Here is a 17751-nt window from a genome sequence, read left to right on the forward strand (position 1 = left end):
CCGATTGGCTGCCGTCCGTTGGCGCGTCACCGTCGTCCCCCGGAGGCGACGCACGGCCTGGGCGAAGAACTACGTTTCCCGGCGGGCACCGCGCGGAGGAGGCCGCTCTTTCCGCCCGCCCCGCCCACGCGGTGTGTTCCTGTTGCCGTGGCGACGCCCCTCCCCCGCGTTCCAATGTGGGGGGCAGACGCGGGCAGGCGGGCGGCCGAGGCGGAAGAGATGGTGAGTGAGTGAGTGAGTGTGCAAAGCCGTGCACGCGCAGCGAGGGACCCCCCACACGCACACTTTTTTTAAAAAAATTTTTTTACATTTTTTTATTTAATAAAAATTTTATTTTTTAATTAATTAAAAAATAAATAAAGGGAAAATAATCAGTGCAAGGCACTGATCCAGGCAGATGGCAATCCGTGCAGACGTGCAAGGGCTGAGCGTGCACCGGGCGAGGAGGGAAAGGGGGGGAGGATACGTGCAACTTGGGTGTTTTTAATTTGTAAATTTTGCATTGCTGCTCTTTTTATCCGGTTGAGCTTTTTATATTGTATTTTATAGTATGGTTTTATTGTTTATTTATTTATTTATTTATTTAGAATATTTATATACCGCCTCCCCCAACTGAAAAAAATTTCAGAGCGGTGTACAAGATAAAATGAAAAATAAAACCAGAATAAAACAGTTAAAACAAAATTTAAAAGAAGCAAAAAAAAACAGAGATTCAAGGCTGCATATTAAGGAAAGGCTTCTTGGAATAAAGATGTTTTCAGGAGGCGCCGAAAGGAGCACAAGGTTGGCGCCTGCCTGACCTCCAGAGGCAGGGAGTTCCACAGGAGGGGCACAACCACGCTGAAGGCTCTTATACTGTTGTTTTATACTTCGAATGGTTTTAATTTTTGTGAACCGCCCAGAGAGCTCCGTCTATTGGGCAGTATAGAAATGTAATAAATAAATAAATCTGCTCAAGCAAAGGAGGGAAGGAACTGCCCAAAGGCAATCTCTCTTCCCCCCCACCCCATTTCACAGATTTAAACGACTTCTGGGCATTGGGAAATCTGGGACGCACGTGATGTGCCGGACTACAGCTCCCATCATCCCCACCCAACACATCTGGAAAGCACCTGCGATGGGAAGGCTGCAGTAGAGCCCTGGACTGTGAACCTTCGTGCCAGGCTGCATTAAGACTTTTCCCTCTGGAACATTGAGGATAGGCTTTATTTATTTATTTATTTATTTATTTATTACATTGATATCTCCTGCTTCCCCCCCCTTTGCAAGGAGGCCAAGGCTGCTTGGCTCTCCCCATCCTTCTCGCTTCATCTCCTCACAACAACCCTGTGAGGTAGATTCGGCCAAGGGTCAGTAACTGGCCCAAGGTCACCCAGTGAGTTTCATAGAATCATAGAATAGCAAAGTTGGAAGGGACCTACAAGGCCATCGAGTCCAACCCCCTGCTCAGTGCAGGAATCCACCCTAAAGCATCCCTGACAGAGGATTTTCCACCTCCCTATGAAGGCCTCCAGTGTGGGAGAGCCCACCACCTCCCTAGGGAACTGGTTCTATTGTCGTACTGCTCTAACAGTCCGGATGTTTTTCCTGATGTCCAGGAGGAATTTGGTTTCCTTTAACTTGAGCCCGTTATTCCGTGTCCTGCACTCTGGGAGGATCAAGAAGAGATCCTGGCCCTCCTCTACATGACAACCTTTTAAGTATTTGAAGAGTGCTCTCATGTCTCCCCTCAATCTTCTCTTCTCCAGGCTAAACCTGCCCAGTTCTTTCAGTCTCTCTTCATAGGGCTTTGTTTCCAGACCCCTGATCATCCTGGTTGATGAGGCCTAACCAGGGCAAAATAGAGAGGAAGCAGTACCTCACGTGATTTGGAAGCTATACTTCTATTAATGCAGCCCAAAATAGCATTTGCCTTTCTTGCAGCCATATCGCACTGTTGGCTCCTATTCAGCTTGTGATCTACAACGATTCCAATATTATTCTCGTTTGTAGTATTGCTGAGCCAAGTATCCCCCATCTTGTAACTGTGCCTTTGGTTTCTATTTGACATTTATAATCATGAGGAACTTGAACCCAGGTGGGGACTTGAACCCAGGTGTCCCCAGCCCCTGTCCAGCCCTTGAACCTCCACACTGGAAGATATGTTACATAGAATCATAGAATAGCAGAGTTGGAAGGGGCCTACAAGGCCATCGAGTCCAACCCCCTGCTCAGTGCAGGAATCCACCCGAAAGCATCCCTGACCAACAAGTAGAATTGCTTTCATTGGTTTCCCCCCCAAAAAGAGGTGGGTCCCTTTTTAAATTCAGCAGCACCTTCCTGCACCTTCAGCAGGAGCAGTGCCAGGGCACCCGCCACATCCCGTGAATCCTGGTGCTACAGTGCACGGGCGCATTTCTTTTTCTTTTGCACACTTTTTTTACACACGCACACAAAATGAAAATCTCTGCCCGCTTCCGACACGCCCCAGTCCCTCCTGATGCAAACCCAACGATGGAAAACATGTTTCGGCCCCACTTGGGAGACACACGCATGAAAGATGACTGCAACCATAGCAGCTCTCTGGGCATGTGAGTTTAATAATATTCGTGAAATAAACAAGGCAGAAGCAGCCAAGGGGGAACTCTTCCTATAGAGGCAAAGGTTACCATTAATTAGGCTTACTTTGCTTCCTGCCCGTTTTGAAGCCATATTTATTATTTGATGGCAAAGGTAAGGAATTAACTATTGAGTATTATATTGGAATTTATCCCATAACACCAGCTATTTAAAACAACCTACACAAAGTCCTACAGCAGCCTTCCTCAACCTGGGGCGCTCCAGATGTGTTGGACTGCATCTCCCAGAATGCCCCAGCCAGCTGGCTGGGGCATTCTGGGAGTTGTAGTCCAACACATCTGGAGCGCCCCAGGTTGAGGAAGGCTGTCCTACAGCATTTCCAGAATTGTTGAGGCGGGCACTAAAGGCAAAACTCAAGGACAACATTTGCCCGATGATGGAATCACATGTTGCTGTAAAAAAAGCGCTCACCACTGCCCTTGACCACTCAGCCATTCTTCCTCACCACCACTTTTATAAGCCAGGAGGAGCAGGGATCCAGCACACAGAGGTGGGCCTCACTTCTCCAAGGATCCTGCCCACATCCTCAGGCTGTGCAAATGAAAAAATGTATCCATTGTAATTAGACACGCAGGAGCCAAAGTTACATCCACTGGACCAAATCAACTATGGCATCCAAGTCAGCACGGATACGTTCAATTTTATCTGCAAAGTGTCACAAGTTGATCGCAGTGGGCTGCCAGCAGGCTCCCTTCCCATCCCTGCTTTTATTCCCCAGGCTCTAGAGGTCAGGTGTCCTGTCTCCAAACATGGGAAGCGTCCTTCTGGCTAGGAGCTATCCACAGGCCCGTCTTTGCAAGTACCTGACCCTGTTTGTGACAATGGCCATCACAGCAACAAGTGCCAGAGATTAGTTATATGATGGAAAGAAAAAGACACACCTTAATTTCAAACCTGATTTCTGTCCATACTAATGGATTGAGGGGAGACATGAGAGCACTCTTCAAATACTTAAAAGGTTGTCACATAGAGGAGGGCCAGGATCTCTTATTATTATTATTATTATTATTATTATTATTATTATTATTATTATTATTTATTTATATAGCACCATCAATGTACATGGTGCTATTTACACAGTAAATAGCAAGGCCCTGCCGCATAGGCTTACAATCTAATAAAATCATAGTAAAACAATAAGGAGGGAAAGAGAATGCAAACAGGCACAGGGAAGTGTAAACAGGCACCGGGTAGGGTGAGGCTAACAGTATAGGGTCAGAACAAACTCAATATTTAAAAGCTATAGGGAAAAGAAAAGTTTTTAGCTGAGCTTTAAAAGCTGCGGTTGAACTTGTAGTTCTCAAATGTTCTGGAAGAGCGTTCCAGGCGTAAGGGGCAGCAGAAGAAAAAGGACGAAGCCGAGTAAGGGAAGTGGAGGCCCTTGGGCAGGCGAGAAACATGGCATCAGAGGAGCGGAGAGCACGAGCGGGGCAATAGTGTGAGATGAGAGAGGAGAGATAGGAAGGAGCTAGACCGTGAAAAGCTTTGAAGGTCAGCAGGAGAAGTTTAGTGCAGGACACGGAATTACGGGCTCAAGTTAAAGGAAGCCAGATTCCAGCTGGACATCAGGAAAAACTTCCTGACTGTTAGAGCAGTACGACAATGGAACCAGTGAACTAGGGAGGTTGTGGGCTCTCCCACACTAGAGGCCTTCAAGAGGCAGCTGGACAACCCTCTGCCAGGGATGCTTTAGGGTGGATTCCTGCATTAAGCAGGGGGTTGGACTCGATGGCCTTGTAGGCCCCTTCCAACTCTGCTATTCTATGATTTCTCCAAGGTTCAGTATTTTGCAAAGAAATGGATCTGAATTGTGCTTAAACCTTCCAATTCCCAGGAATGCTGTGCGTTGTAATCCCACACACCTGAAGGGAATCAGGTTGGGACAAGCTGTGCCGTGCAGTCATTCCTCAATTGGCATTCTCTCATACAGACACACACACCCCACCAGGCTAAGCCAGGAATGGGCTGCTGGTCAGAGCCAGGAGTGCTGGCCTACACAAACGCTGGGCCCCTCAGAAGCAATCCCGCTCCATCATGGCCTTTGCAGGGAGGCCTCCACGGTGTGGGCAGCACATATGCACTGTAATGCTCCAGTAATGTGCATGGCTGGAGCATTACATCCAAAACCGGAGAGGGTGGAATCTATTACTTTTTACAACGTGACTCTCCGCCCCTGAGGAAAGTTTGGCACGAGCCCAAGATGGGGTGGGTGGGCACGCCGGATTGTTCTGAGGAGCCACGGTTGTCCACCCTTGGGGTAAATTTTCATGCGTGTTTGATCTCCTTGGCGATAACAAGGCTTTCCTTCTTTTTGTATCTTCCTCAGGCGAATTCTACTCTGTCCTCTCCCAGGTGGGTAGCAATACGGACGCCGTTGCACTGTGGATTTATAGAACTACATTAAGATGAATGAGTTGTTTTAAGGTAGACGCCTTGTCCAGCAATTCCTAAAGTTGAGTCAGATCCAGATTTAGAGCTGGCGGAAGCAAATGCCCCCGCCCCTCCTCCCCACGGCAGCCCTTCCGGACCCAGCTAAATGGGGTGAGCAAAGGTGTAGCAGGGAGGGTTTCCCCCCAAATTTGGCAAAGGCGCCTTATGTGAGTGGAAGCCTCCTATCAATAAAAGGCAGATTCTGTCTCTAACCCCGTGCATATGCCACAGGGCTTCCAATCTGACTTCCAAGGTCTCTTTAACTAATTCAGAATCCATGTCAACATATATATATATATATATATATATATATATATATATATATATTGTAAGCAAAGGGTAAATCTATGCAGCTAGGGGCTCCTCAGTGCCAGACTCTTTCGCTGGAGTTATTTTTGTGTTCTGTAACCAAAAAGAACAGCATCCATTGCTAGAGATTCACTCCAGGTGTTCCAGCTCCTACAATGGACAAATGAAGAGAAGTTATGAGTGGAGAGGAGGAGGAGGAAAGAGAGATGGGGTGAGTATCGCAGAATGGGCACTTGGAGAGCAGAGACACCCAGTTCCAGGGCATCTGTGAGGTTAAGAACGTGAGAAGAGCCATGCTAGACTGCCACTCTGTTCCCACAGTGGCCAACCAGCTGTTGACCAGACCCACAATCCGAACATGAGTACAACAGCACCCTCCCTCCCATGTTCCCCAGCAACTGGTGCACACAGGCTTACTGCCTCTGATACTGGAGGTAGCACAAAGCCATCAGGGCTAGTAGCCATGGATAGCCTTCTCCATATTTTATCAACCCCCTTTTAAAGCCATTCAAATTGGTGGCCCTCACTACATCTTGTGGTAGTAAGTTCCATAGTTTCACTATGCGCTACGTGAAGAAGGCCTTCCTTTTATCTGTCTGGATTCTCCCACCAGTCAGCTCCATGGGATGCCCCCGGTGGTATCTAGGATTATGGAAGAGGGAGAAACAAGTCTCCCTGTCCGCATTCTCCACACCATGCATAATTTTGTACACCTCTATCAGGTCTTCCCTTAGCCTCCTTTTTTCCAAGTTAAACAATCCCAGTTGTAACCTTCTTCATAGGGGAGATGCTCCAGCCCCTTAATCATTTCAGTTGCCCTTTTCTGTCCTTTTTCCAGCTCTTTGATATCCTCTTTTTAGGTGTGGTGACCAGAACTGTACACAGTATTCTAAGTGTAGTCGCACCATAGATTTGTATAAGGACAGTGTGATACTAGCAGTTTTATTCTCAATTCCTTTTCTAATAATATCTAACCTGGAGTTTGCCTTCTTTACAGTAGCCACATTCTGGGTTTACCTTTTCATTGAGATATACACTAGAACAGCCTTCCTCAACCTGGGGCGCTCCAGATGTGTTGGACTGCACCTCCCAGAATGCCCCAGCCAGCTGGCTGGGGCATTCTGGGAGTTGCAGTCCAACACATCTGGAGCGCCCCAGGTTGAGGAAGGCTGCACTAGAATCATAGAATAGCAGAGTTGGAAGGGGCCTACAAGGCCATCGAGTCCAACCCCCCTGCTCGATGCAGGAATCCACCCTAAAGCATCCCTGACAGGTGGTTGTCCAGCTGCCTCTTGAAGGCCTCTAAAGTGCCCATACACCCCCAAGATCTCTTTCTTAGTTGGTAACTGCCAGCTCAGATCCCATCTGGTTATACTTGAAGTTGGTGGGATGTTTGTGTCACTTTACACTTGCTTACAGTGTCCTGCATTTGCCATTTTGATGCCCATTCCTCCAGTTGAAGAGGTAGTTTTGCAACTCTTTGCAACCTCTTTGTTAATCACCTGAAATAATTGGGTGATATCATCAAACATGGCCACTTCACTATTCAACCCTAACTCCTGATCATTTATGAACAAGTTCAAAAGCATTGGTCGCAAATACTGATCCCTGTGGGACCCCACTATTTACTTCCCTCCAGTGAGAGAATTTGCCATTTATTCCTACTCCCTGCTTTCTGTTCTTTAACCAGTTCCTGATCCATAAGAGGACCTTTTCTCCTCTTAATCCATGACTGCTAAGTTTGCACAGGAGTCTTTGGTGGGGGACTTTATCAAAAGCATTTTGGAAGTCCGAGTAAATAATGTCCACTGGATCACCGCTGTCTACATGTTTGTTGACAATGTCAAAGAATTCTAGTAGATTAAAGAGCTTTGCGGAAGCTGTGATGATTCTTTTTCAGCAGGACTTGCCCTTCTATATGCATACTAATTTTGTCTTTAATAATGCTTTCAACCAATTTACCTGGAATGGATGTCAAGGTAACCGGCCTGTAATTTTCTGGATCCACCCCAGATCCCTTTTTAAAAATTGGTGTTACATTGGCCATCTTCCAGTCCTCTGGTACAGAGGCTGAGCTTAGGGACTTGTTGCCTATTTTGATTAGAAGATCAGCATTTTCATATTTGAGTTCTTTGAGAACTCTAGGATGGATGCCATCTGGGCCTGGTGATGCTTTCAGCTTGTCAATAAGATTGAGAACTTCATCTTTGGTCACCACTATTTGCCGCAGTTCCTCAGACTCCTGAAAACATCAGTTCAGGCACAGGATACTGTCCTGTATCCTCTGCAGTGAATACTGTTGCAAAGAATTCATTCAGCTTCTCTGCAATCTCCATCCTCTAAAAACTTTTCTTTTTCCTAAAGCTTTTAAAACTTGATTTTGTTCTGACTTTTATACTGCTAGTTTTACCCTACCCTGTGCCTGTTTGGTGCATTCTCTTCCCCTTCTTATTGTTTTATTATGATTTTATTAGAATGTAAGCCTCTGCGGCAGGGTCTTGCTATTTTATTGTTTTACTCTGTACAGCACCATGTACATTGATGGCGCTATATAAATAATAATAATAATAATAATAATAATAATAATAATAATAATAATAGTACTCCCTTAACTCCACTGTCATTCAACAGTCCAATTGCTTCCCTAGCTGGTTTCCTGCCGCTGATATATTTAAACCAGCCTTCCTCAACCTGGGGCGCTCCAGATGTGTTGGACTACAACTCCCAGAATGCCCCAGAAAGAATTCCTTATTGTTGGCCTTGATATTATTAGCGATGTTCTCTTCAAAATGCTTTTTTGCATCTCTTGTTGTTTGCCTCCATCTCTTTTGTGCCGGCTTGTGCTCCCTTTTATTTTCCTCACTTGGGCAAGACTTCCATTTTTTGAAGTAAGCCCTCTTTTCTACAACAGCTTCCTTGACACTGCTAGTTAACCATGCCGGTGACCTCTCGGACTTGGTGCTACCATTCTTTAACCTGTATATTATATATATTTTGGAATATATTTTGGCTGAGCTTCTGTTATTGTAGTTTAACATAACTTCCACACATTCTGAAGTGAACCGCCCAGAGAGCTCCGGCTATTTGGCGGTATAGAAATGTAATAAATAAATAAATAAATAAGGGATTTAACTCTCTTGACTCCCCTTTTCAACTTCCTTTTCACCAGTTCCCTCATTGTAGAGAAGTTTCCTCTTTTGAAGTCAAATGTGACTGTGCTGGACTTCCTGGGCAGTTTCCCATTGAAATATAAATTTAGTCTGATAGCACTGTGGTCACTGTTGCCAATTGGTTCAACAACATTTAGATTCCGTTGGAGCCAGGGCCATGTGCGGTGTACACGCGCACAAATGCAGCTGATGTTGCAGACTGCTGCAGCTTGATTTGCTTCTGTCGTCCACTCCAGCAGATTTTCTGCTGCTGGTCCCTTGGAATTGGAAACATTTTTCCAGGCCTGGAAAGGCTTCTGGGATCTTTTTTGGTTTAAAACAAAAGCCATCTTACACCCCACTAACTCTGGGCTCAGTCCATCAAGAAATCTCCCACGCAAGACCCATTGAAATGAACAGGCCTTGCGGAACGAGAGCGTGGGTGGGCACAGAGCCTTATTTATTTGTTTATATACTAGTCAACTTATAGATTGCTTTCCCACCCAGCAGGTGAAGAGACTAAAACATCAGCTGCCATTCAAAATCAATACTGTAACATGAAAACTAAGAATAAATGCCAAATAAAATTTTAAGCTGCACGAAAACCAGGAACAAAAGCGGCAGCAGAAGCAGCCCATCATTTCATTGGGCTCTTGGAACTGGGGAAGGTTCTGGACCATAACCCTTTCCCTTTCCGCGTTGCAAATGGCAAAGACAGGGGCGTCTTGGTTTTATTAGCTGGGGGCAGGTTGCCTAAAGGGCCCATTCATGAATTCGAACCCACAGCCACGCCTGCTCTGCTTGTGGTCGAGAGCGGCCCTTCTGCAGCCCTAGTTCCAAGCCAAGGCGCTGGTGGCATCGACACAAAACTCTCCTCTGATCCAGCTGCGATCTTGTTGGCTTTAAAGTTGTGCGCTGCAGGAGGGAGGGAGAAAGACGCTGCTGCCCACTGCTGGATAGAGACAGCGGGTTAACCACGGACAACCCTCCAAACCACTTTGCAATTTGAGAAGCGGGGCCCCAGCATCCCTTGCGCCAGCTGGATTGTGTGGTTCAGCCCCTTGGAGGTGTGCCAGAGCCTCTTGGGCCAGGGGGGTTGAGCTGGGCAGGCCGGGCTTGCACATTTCCTGGGAAAGATCCCCCTGACCACACTCAGAATGGTTCCAGTGCATCTAGGAGATGGAGCCTCGGAGGCAACGTTGCTTAGAATCTCCCATCATTTTTGTCCCAGCCCTCCACCACCACCACCTGTGCCAGAGAGGTTTCAGTTGTTCCCCTTTTACAGGTGGAGAGATGAGGCCCAGAGACAATGGCTTGCCTAGGTATCCCACAGGCCTACAGGGATTCTCATCTTGAAGGCCTGCATCCAAGCCCCAAACTCTAGCTGTTCTGCCATTTCCCAGGGCCAGAATCAGTAACACACACATACACACTTCCCCTGTTTTCAAAAAAATAAAAATAAAAATCCTGCCCAGCCCTCTGGAGCAGTGCTGGTGGGCTGGTCAAGTGTCGCGTGGATTTCTCACAATGCCCCTGCCACAGCATCACCCTGGGGCATTGTGGGGCCTCAAGGGCCACCTAGGCTCAGCCACCTGGCCCTGCTTGCAAGACCCCCACCACTGCCGGGTAAGCCGATACGGACCCAGCAACAGGCGTCACCTTACCCATGCGGGGAGGGGGCCTCAAACCTGCCGGGTCCTCCCCCCTCCAAGGCCCGTGTTTCAGGGAACGACATTCCGTCCCGGAGCGACCCACTTTCAGGCCCCCCTCGTTCCCTTCAGGAGAAAGACCAGGCTTCCTCTTCCCAGGCTGCTCAGAAGTTCCAAGCGGCAGCCGGGTCACCCTGTCCGTCCTCCGCACGTCTGGTGATTTGCGTTAACTTTTCTGCCTGGGCGATTGTGTTTTGCTAGCACAGCGGGAAGGATGTGCACGCAGTGGAATTACAGTACGGCCTCCCTCCGGGCGCCTCCTTTGGATTACTCCTTCCGGGGCATCAGCTTCGTGCAAGGTACGGCCAAGGCCCGTCGCTGGTGGCCTCTCTTGCCCAAAGCACAAGCCAGAAAAACGGCCGGCTAGACAGAAAACACAGTGTCGCTTGGGTGCTCTTTTTATCTTCACCCCACCACACGGATAGGGTCCATTCATTGGGCCCACAGCTGGTTGGCCCCGATCCTCACTTGGTGCTGGGGTAGAGGTGCAGTTGCCCCTCCACAACGTCCCGCTTCTGTCTCCTGTAAGGGGTCTCCGTGTGCCTCTTCCCACGTCATTTTAATGGGGACACTTGGCAGACGTCTGTTGTGCGCTTGCTTCGGCTTCAGCGTGTCACAAGTTTTTGTACACTCCAGAAGGACACGACCCAGAGGTTCCGCCAGGGCTTTTGACACATGCGCCACTTTCCCGTGCTGTCAGGCTCCAGACAGGATGCTGGGGATGGCTTGGGCTTATGTTCCAGCCAGATTTTGCAGCCGGTGACTTGCTAGATGGCTTTGGCTCTAGGTTTTGACTCCTCTAGAGCGTTGGTTAGCGAAACGGGGACAATGTTCACAGCCTTCCTGGATCCTTGTAGCGTGATGGGGGCAGCTTAGAAAGGGACACGTAGCAGAACCTAAAAAGATTTCTAGCCCTCTACCATCTTTCATAGCCTTTCACTGCTGCAGATCACGTCCTCTCCAAAACCACAGGCAGGTCTATCCCTCCCAAGACCTAGTATCCAGTTTTACCTGTAAATGGTGGGAATTCTATGGATACACAGCAGCAAGGGCTAGCCCCCCCACACACACAAGACACTTGTGCCTGCTGGCTGGCTTCCCCCAACTCCCAGCCACACCTTGGCCTGGTTTGCACATAACGACAACCCAGAATATGAATTGCCATTGAATCGTGGATTGTCATTACTTAAGAACTATGGGTTGTTAACCACAAACAACCCAGTGTTCACAACCAAACTATGGGTTCTCTTCCTGGGTTGTTGTTAGTTAACAATCCATAGTGCAGGGTTCACATGTCACAACAACTCCACAATTCAACCTGTACTCTGGGTCCTTTCGTGCAAACTAGGTCATTAAGTCCCTGCCTAGGCTTCAGCTGCTAGAACCCCCGAACCCACCCCTCACACTGGTACTCGTCCCCTGCTGTTTTGCCTTCAGACTCCTGCTAACGGCTTTTCCTATTTGGCTTTCCCCGCCAGACCTGCTGACGGAGGAGCCGCGTCCTGGCCTCAAGCCCATCAAGCAGTCAGAGGCGGGCCGGATGATGACCCAGGCCATCCGGCTCAACAACAACACCCTCAATGACTTGACCCACTTCCCAGAGATCGTGGCACAGCTGGTGGAGTATCCTGAGGAGATCTACTGGATCGACCTCTCCTTCAATGACCTGCCCACCATCGACCGGGTACCGTAGACCTTTCCCTGGACTTTTTACGGAGATTCTCAGTGACTCCAGAAATCACACCGTAAATCCTCCACGTTGTTGTTTGACCCCATACTCCATCTCCTCTCCTCTCCTCGTGTGCTGTATTGGACTTGGTACACCAGGGAACGAGCAATTTCATAGATAGAATCATAGAATAGCAGAGTTGGAAGGGGCCTACGAGGCCATCGAGTCCAACCCCCTGCTCAATGCAGGAATCCACGCTAAAGCATCCCTGACAGAGGGTTGTCCAGCTGCCTCTTGAAGGCCTCCAGTGTGGGAGAGCCCACCACCTCCCTAGGTAACTGGTTCCATTGTCATACTGCTCTAACAGTCAGGAAGTTTTTCCGACACTACCTCCTTTTTGATTGTACATCTGAGGGCCACCTTATTTGTCGCTGTTGCAAGCTGCGCGGGGGGGGGGGGCTTTTTGGCAGGGTAAAAATGGGGCAGTTCAGTGGCAAACTCAGCAGAATGCGGCTCCCTTTATCAAAAGTTCAGGTCACGAGGAGCAGGAAGCGGCGGGTTCAGTACGCCTCTCTCTCTCTCTCTCTCTCTGTGCCCTTCTAAGCCCGTTGCCTGCCGGTCTCTCCCCAGATGCTGACCACCTATTACAATCTGCACAACCTCAATCTCCATGGCAACAGCATCCAGCAACTGTCGGAAGTGGACAAGCTGGCCGTGCTGCCTCACCTGCGGAGCCTGACGCTGCACGGCAACCCCATCGAAGAGGAGAAGGGCTACAGGTAGCTGACGCAAAGCGCAGGGAGAAAGGCGGACACGTCCCACGCGGGGTAGGGGGCGGGCGGGGGCATGCGCAGCCATTCCACGGTAACACAGTTGTCATGGCTGCGGGGTTCCCAGCGTTCAGAGCAGGTTCTGGCCCAGGGCAGTCACCCGACCAAAGAAATCTTGGTTAATTAATTTAATGAGACTCGTTGGTGAATTAATCAAGGGATTAAATCTGAACTACGAAAAACAGTAATGCTAAAGAAAAAGGCACGCTTGTTTTGTTTTTAAGACAGCAGACATCCGCTCAGAAGAGCCCTTCCAGACTATTATTCAAAGATTTCTTTAGCCAACTACGGAGCAAAAACTGTCCTTGTGAAGCACAACGCTTCCTTTGCGTTTTGGAGAAGATGTGCACGTTAGCGGGCATCACCTTAGAAGAGGCTTTCCCACCCGACGGAGGGAAATGGGCAGGAATGCCTCTTTAAGATCGAGCTTCTTGCCATCTATAGCCAAGGCATCTTCTTAGTGGATGAAGAGGTGCTTTTTAAAAAATTCATTTATCAAATTAGGGTGCAATTTTCTGCATGTTTAAATGGAAAACAGGTCTTGTAACTCCCAGCTTTCCCCAGTCAGACAAGTTGGCTGGAGAATGCTGGGAGTTGTAGGATTCCACCCCCCATCTCAACATGCATAGAATTGTGCCCCATTTCAATTAAACTTTGCAGCCTGAGAAATTAGGCATGTTTGAGAAGTCAGGCCAGGATGTGGAGAGCCATGTAGTAGAAAGAGAGAGAGGAAGAATAGCCAGGAGCCTGGTGATGAGGGGAGAAGAGAACAGAAGAGGGAGGGGGCTGGGGGGCTCCTTCGAGTCTTTTATTTATTTATTTATTACAGTTTTATACCACCCAATAGCCGAAGCTCTCTGGGCTGTTCACAAAAATTAAAACCATAATAAAACGACCAACAGGTTAAAACCACAAATACCAAATACAGTATAAAAAGCACAACCAGGATAAAACCACGCAGCAAAATTGATATAAGATTAAAATACAGAGTTAGAACAGTAAAATTTAAATTTAAGTTAAAATTAAGTGTTAAAATACTGAGAGAATAAAAAGGTGTTCAGCTGGCGACGAAAGGAGTACAGTGTAGGCGCCAGGCGGACCTCTCTGGGGAGCTCATTCCACAGCCGGGGGGCCACAGCGGAGAAGGCCCTGCTCCTAGTAGCCACCTGGCTCACTTCCTTTGGCAGGGGCTCACGGAGAAGGACCCCTGTGGATGATCTTAAGGTCTGGGCAGGCACATATGGGAAGAGGCGTTCCTTCAGATAACCTGGCCCCAAACTGTTTAGGGCTTTGAATGTCAATACCAGCAACTTTGTGTTGGGTACACGCATCTGCATTGCAGTCTGATCTGACACATAGGAAAGCTTCTTGAGTAAACAAGGCTCCTCTTCGTCTGTCCAGCTAACTCACTGCCCGCACCTTCTGGGGAGAACGCTGGGCATTCACGTGGGGTGGGGATGGAGGCGCAGGGAGAAGAAGGGGATTTCCCAAGGAAACCAAACTCGTACCATATACTGAATAAGAAAGGCATGCATTTTATACAGCTGCCGAAGGGCAGCACGGATTGTAGTGAAATCCGATCGTGTGGGAAAGCTACAGACTCAAAGAACAAACTCCAGAAGTCCAGTACTAGACGAGTAGATAGGAAAATCCCTTCCGTCTTGAGAATCATAGAATAGCAGAGTTGGAAGGGGCCTACAAGGCCATCGAGCCCAACCCCTTGCTCAATGCAGGAATCCACCCTAAAGCATCCCTGACTGGTGGTTGTCCAGCTGCCTCTTGAAGGCCTCTAGTGTGGGAGAGCCCACCACCTCCCTAGGGAACGGGTTCCATTGTCGTACTGCTCTAACAATCAGGAAGTTTTTCCTGATGTCCAGCCGGAATCTGGCTTCCTTTAACTTGAGCCCATTCTTCCGTGTCCTGCACTCTGGGAGGATCGAGGAGAGAAACTGCAGGATGCATTTCTCCTGCCACAGAAGTTGTCACGTAATGCAGGGCTGCTGGCCGATCCTTTCTGCGTTCTCCTTGGGGACCTCAGCAGCAGCCATCGTGGGAGCAGCCCTTTTAAGGGCAAGGCCAGCGCACGCAGCCACACCAGTCCTACGCTCCAGTTGCTTGCATTATGGCGGCTGCCACAGCCTCCCTTGGCGTTTCAGTGGTGAAGGGAGCTAGGACAGGGCTGCTTTTATAGTCATTGTACTTTTAATCTGCCCAACAATGAAGCATCCAGAAGCTAAAATAAACGGCGGTTCGCTTTGTGCTGCGTAAGCCCAGGGCACCGTTACAGCAACCACTCGCGCCAGCCGAAGGGGGACGACCCGGCCTGTTAGCAGGGCTGGCTGGCTGGCTGGCAGAGACCCCAGTGGCAAAAGCTCTCCCTCGCGCCCTCAGTGACCGAGGCCCCAGGTTTGAGCAGAAATGACCGCGGCTCTGTGCCCTATTGCAGGAGCTACGTCGTGTCCACCTTGCCCCGACTGAAGTCCTTCGATTTCAGCGGCGTCACAAAGCTGGACCGCTCAACTGCCGCCGTTTGGAGACGCATGAACATCAAGCCCAAGGTGGTCCGGAGAAGACGGGATGATTACTGACCGCCACGCCGCTTCTGCCGGACGGACGGCAGCGAGGAGGAGGAAGAGGCCTTTGCAGCCTGCGTCCTCATTTAGGAATAAAGCGTTAGAGCAGCTTCGCATGGCAGGTCGTGGATAGTGATGAGCGCAAAGGGGGGCAGAGAGAGAACGTCAGGGGGCTGAAGACGCTCTGGCCTGGACTGAAGACCTCTTGATGAGAAAGGGGAACGTTACTGCTGTGCTTAGAAAAGATGCAGAACTGGTTGGGGGTCTGTGGGTCAGTGGGGATGGAGGGAGAGATGCCCTCTGGGTGGCCGCATCAATGTATGGTTTTATATTATAACCCTATATGGTTCGAGTCCAGGTTATTTGAAAGACCGTTTTCTCCCTTATGAGCCGGCCCGTGCTTTGCGGTCTTCTGGAGAAGCCCTTCTTTCAGTCCCACCTTCTTCACAGGCACGCCTGGTGGGAACATGGGAGAAGAGGGCCTTCTCGGTGGCTGCTCCGGTGTTCTGGAACTCTCTTCCCGGGGAAGCTAGCCTGGCTCTCTCCTTGATGGGCTTTCAGAAGCAGGCTAAAACTTTTTTGTTCCAGCAGGCCTTTGGAGAGTAATCCGGCCCACCATCTATGTTAATGTCTTATAATTTTGTTGTGTTATTATTATTATTATTTATTTATTTATTTATTTATATAGCACCATCAATGTACATGGTGCTGTACAGAGTAAAACAGTAAATAGCAAGACCCTGCCGCATATTAGGCTTACATTCTAACAAAATCATAATAACACAATAAGGAGGGGAAGAGAATGCAAACAGGCACAGGGTAGGGTAAACAGGCACTGGGTAGGGTAAAACTAACAGTATAAAGTCAGAACAAAATCAAGTTTTAAAAGCTTTAGGAAAAAGAAAAGTTTTTAGCTGAGCTTTAAAAGCTGCGTATTTTAAATGTTTATGGTTTTGTTCCCCCCCACCCCCATGTATATTTTAAACTTTGTAAGGCCGCCTTGAGGCCCAGCGTTGGGCAAAAGGCGGGATACAAATCATCATCATCATGAAGCACCACGTTGCTGCCGCATCCTCCTCTCTCTCCATCCTTCTCTCTCCTTCGGCCATCTTCTACATTTGAGCAAAACAGGAAATTGGCATGTGCTGTGGAATCCTGGGCGACGGAGGCGGCCTTGCAACTGAGCAAAGACACCCCCTCCAGACGTTTTGCAGACGGAGAAGGGATTCTGTATTTGTGTGGCTGGGGCTGATGGGAGTTGTACTCTGGACATACCCCATTGCCTGCTCACTGCAGGAAACCCAGAGCAAGGGTGCATGCGCACGCACACACAACACATGGCTGCTCAGCCTTTGTTTGAAGACTCACACACACACACACCCCTCCCAGATCATGGCTTCCATGGCCCAAGAGATCTTACCACCAAAAAAAGATATAAGGTTGAACTGTGGTCTCTCCTCCGGTCACGTAAGCCCATGGGATCCAGGCCTGTCCTCCTGGGCAGCAGGAAACAAGCTTTCCTCCTCTTCCAGGAAGCAGCCCTTTGGGGGATTTGAAGAGTGCTACCGGGCACTCTTTAGAATCGTTGAATAGTAGAGTTAGAGGGGGCTTCTAAGGCCATCAAGTCCAACCCCCTGCTCAGTGCAGGAATCCACCCTAAAGCATCCCTGACAGATGGTTGTCCAGCTGCCTCTTGAAGGCCTCTAGTGTGGGAGAGCCCACCACCTCCCTAGGGAACCGATTCCACTGTCACACTGCTCTAACAGGAAGTTCTTCCTGACGTCCAGCCGGAATCTGGCTTCCTTTAACTTGAGCCCGCTATTCCGTGTCCTGCACTCTGGGAGGATTAAGAAGAGATCCTGGCCCTCCTCTGTGTGACAACCTTTGAAGTATTTGAAGAGTGCTCTCATGTCTCCCCTCCGTCTTCTCTTCTCCAGGCTAAACAGGCCCAGTTCTTTCAGTCTCTCTTCACAGGGCTTTGTTTCCAGACCCCTGATCATCCTGGTTGCCCTCCTCTGAACACGCTCCAGCTTGTCTGTGTCCTTCTTGAATTGTGGAGCCCAGAACTGGACGCAATACTCTAGATGAGGCCTAACCAGGGCCGAATAGAGAGGAACCAGTACCTCGCACGATTTGGAAGCTATACTTCTATTAAGGCAGCTACCAGTTTACTCTGGTAGCAGTTAACTTGCACTTCTACTTATTTGGGGTGGGAGTGGGGGTTGTTCATTTCAGATGCTCTAGCCAAGGGGAGGATTTTCTACCCCAGTTAGCGGTGGGGCTTCCTGATGCCACCCTGTGAGCACAGGAGATGCAGCTGCCGGACCTGTCCCAAGAGGCAGCAGTAGTGAAGGGGGAGCCCAGAACAGCCCCCCTGCTAGGTGCCTCCATCCATCAGCAGGAAGTTCCCAGGAGCTGCAGAGCCTGGGGAAACGGCACCCTAGCTTGGTGACAGAGCGCCCA

The 17751-nt window shown here is 49.1% G+C and overlaps 1 protein-coding gene across 1 annotated transcript; it reads left to right on the forward strand.

Annotated features, from left to right (window-relative positions):
* The first annotated feature begins 202 nt into the window (after positions 1-202).
* On the forward strand, positions 203-15339 carry LRRC51 (leucine rich repeat containing 51). The gene is made up of 6 exons (XM_063127899.1): positions 203-222; positions 4946-4971; positions 10418-10515; positions 11695-11900; positions 12516-12664; positions 15162-15339. Exons 1-6 carry the CDS (start codon positions 220-222, stop codon positions 15301-15303), a joined length of 624 nt encoding a protein of 207 aa, XP_062983969.1. The 5' UTR covers positions 203-219; the 3' UTR covers positions 15304-15339.
* Positions 15340-17751: the final 2412 nt, after the last annotated feature.

Source organism: Elgaria multicarinata, chromosome 5, assembly GCF_023053635.1.
Source record: "Elgaria multicarinata webbii isolate HBS135686 ecotype San Diego chromosome 5, rElgMul1.1.pri, whole genome shotgun sequence".
Taxonomy (NCBI): Eukaryota; Metazoa; Chordata; class Lepidosauria; order Squamata; family Anguidae; genus Elgaria; species Elgaria multicarinata.

Excerpts from the sequence above, each read along its gene's own strand:
- LRRC51 (XM_063127899.1), top strand. Across the intron at positions 11,901-12,515 it reads ACCTGCCCACCATCGACCGG|ATGCTGACCACCTATTACAA; the intron begins GTACCGTAGACC and ends GTCTCTCCCCAG. Across the intron at positions 12,665-15,161 it reads GAAGAGGAGAAGGGCTACAG|GAGCTACGTCGTGTCCACCT; the intron begins GTAGCTGACGCA and ends GCCCTATTGCAG.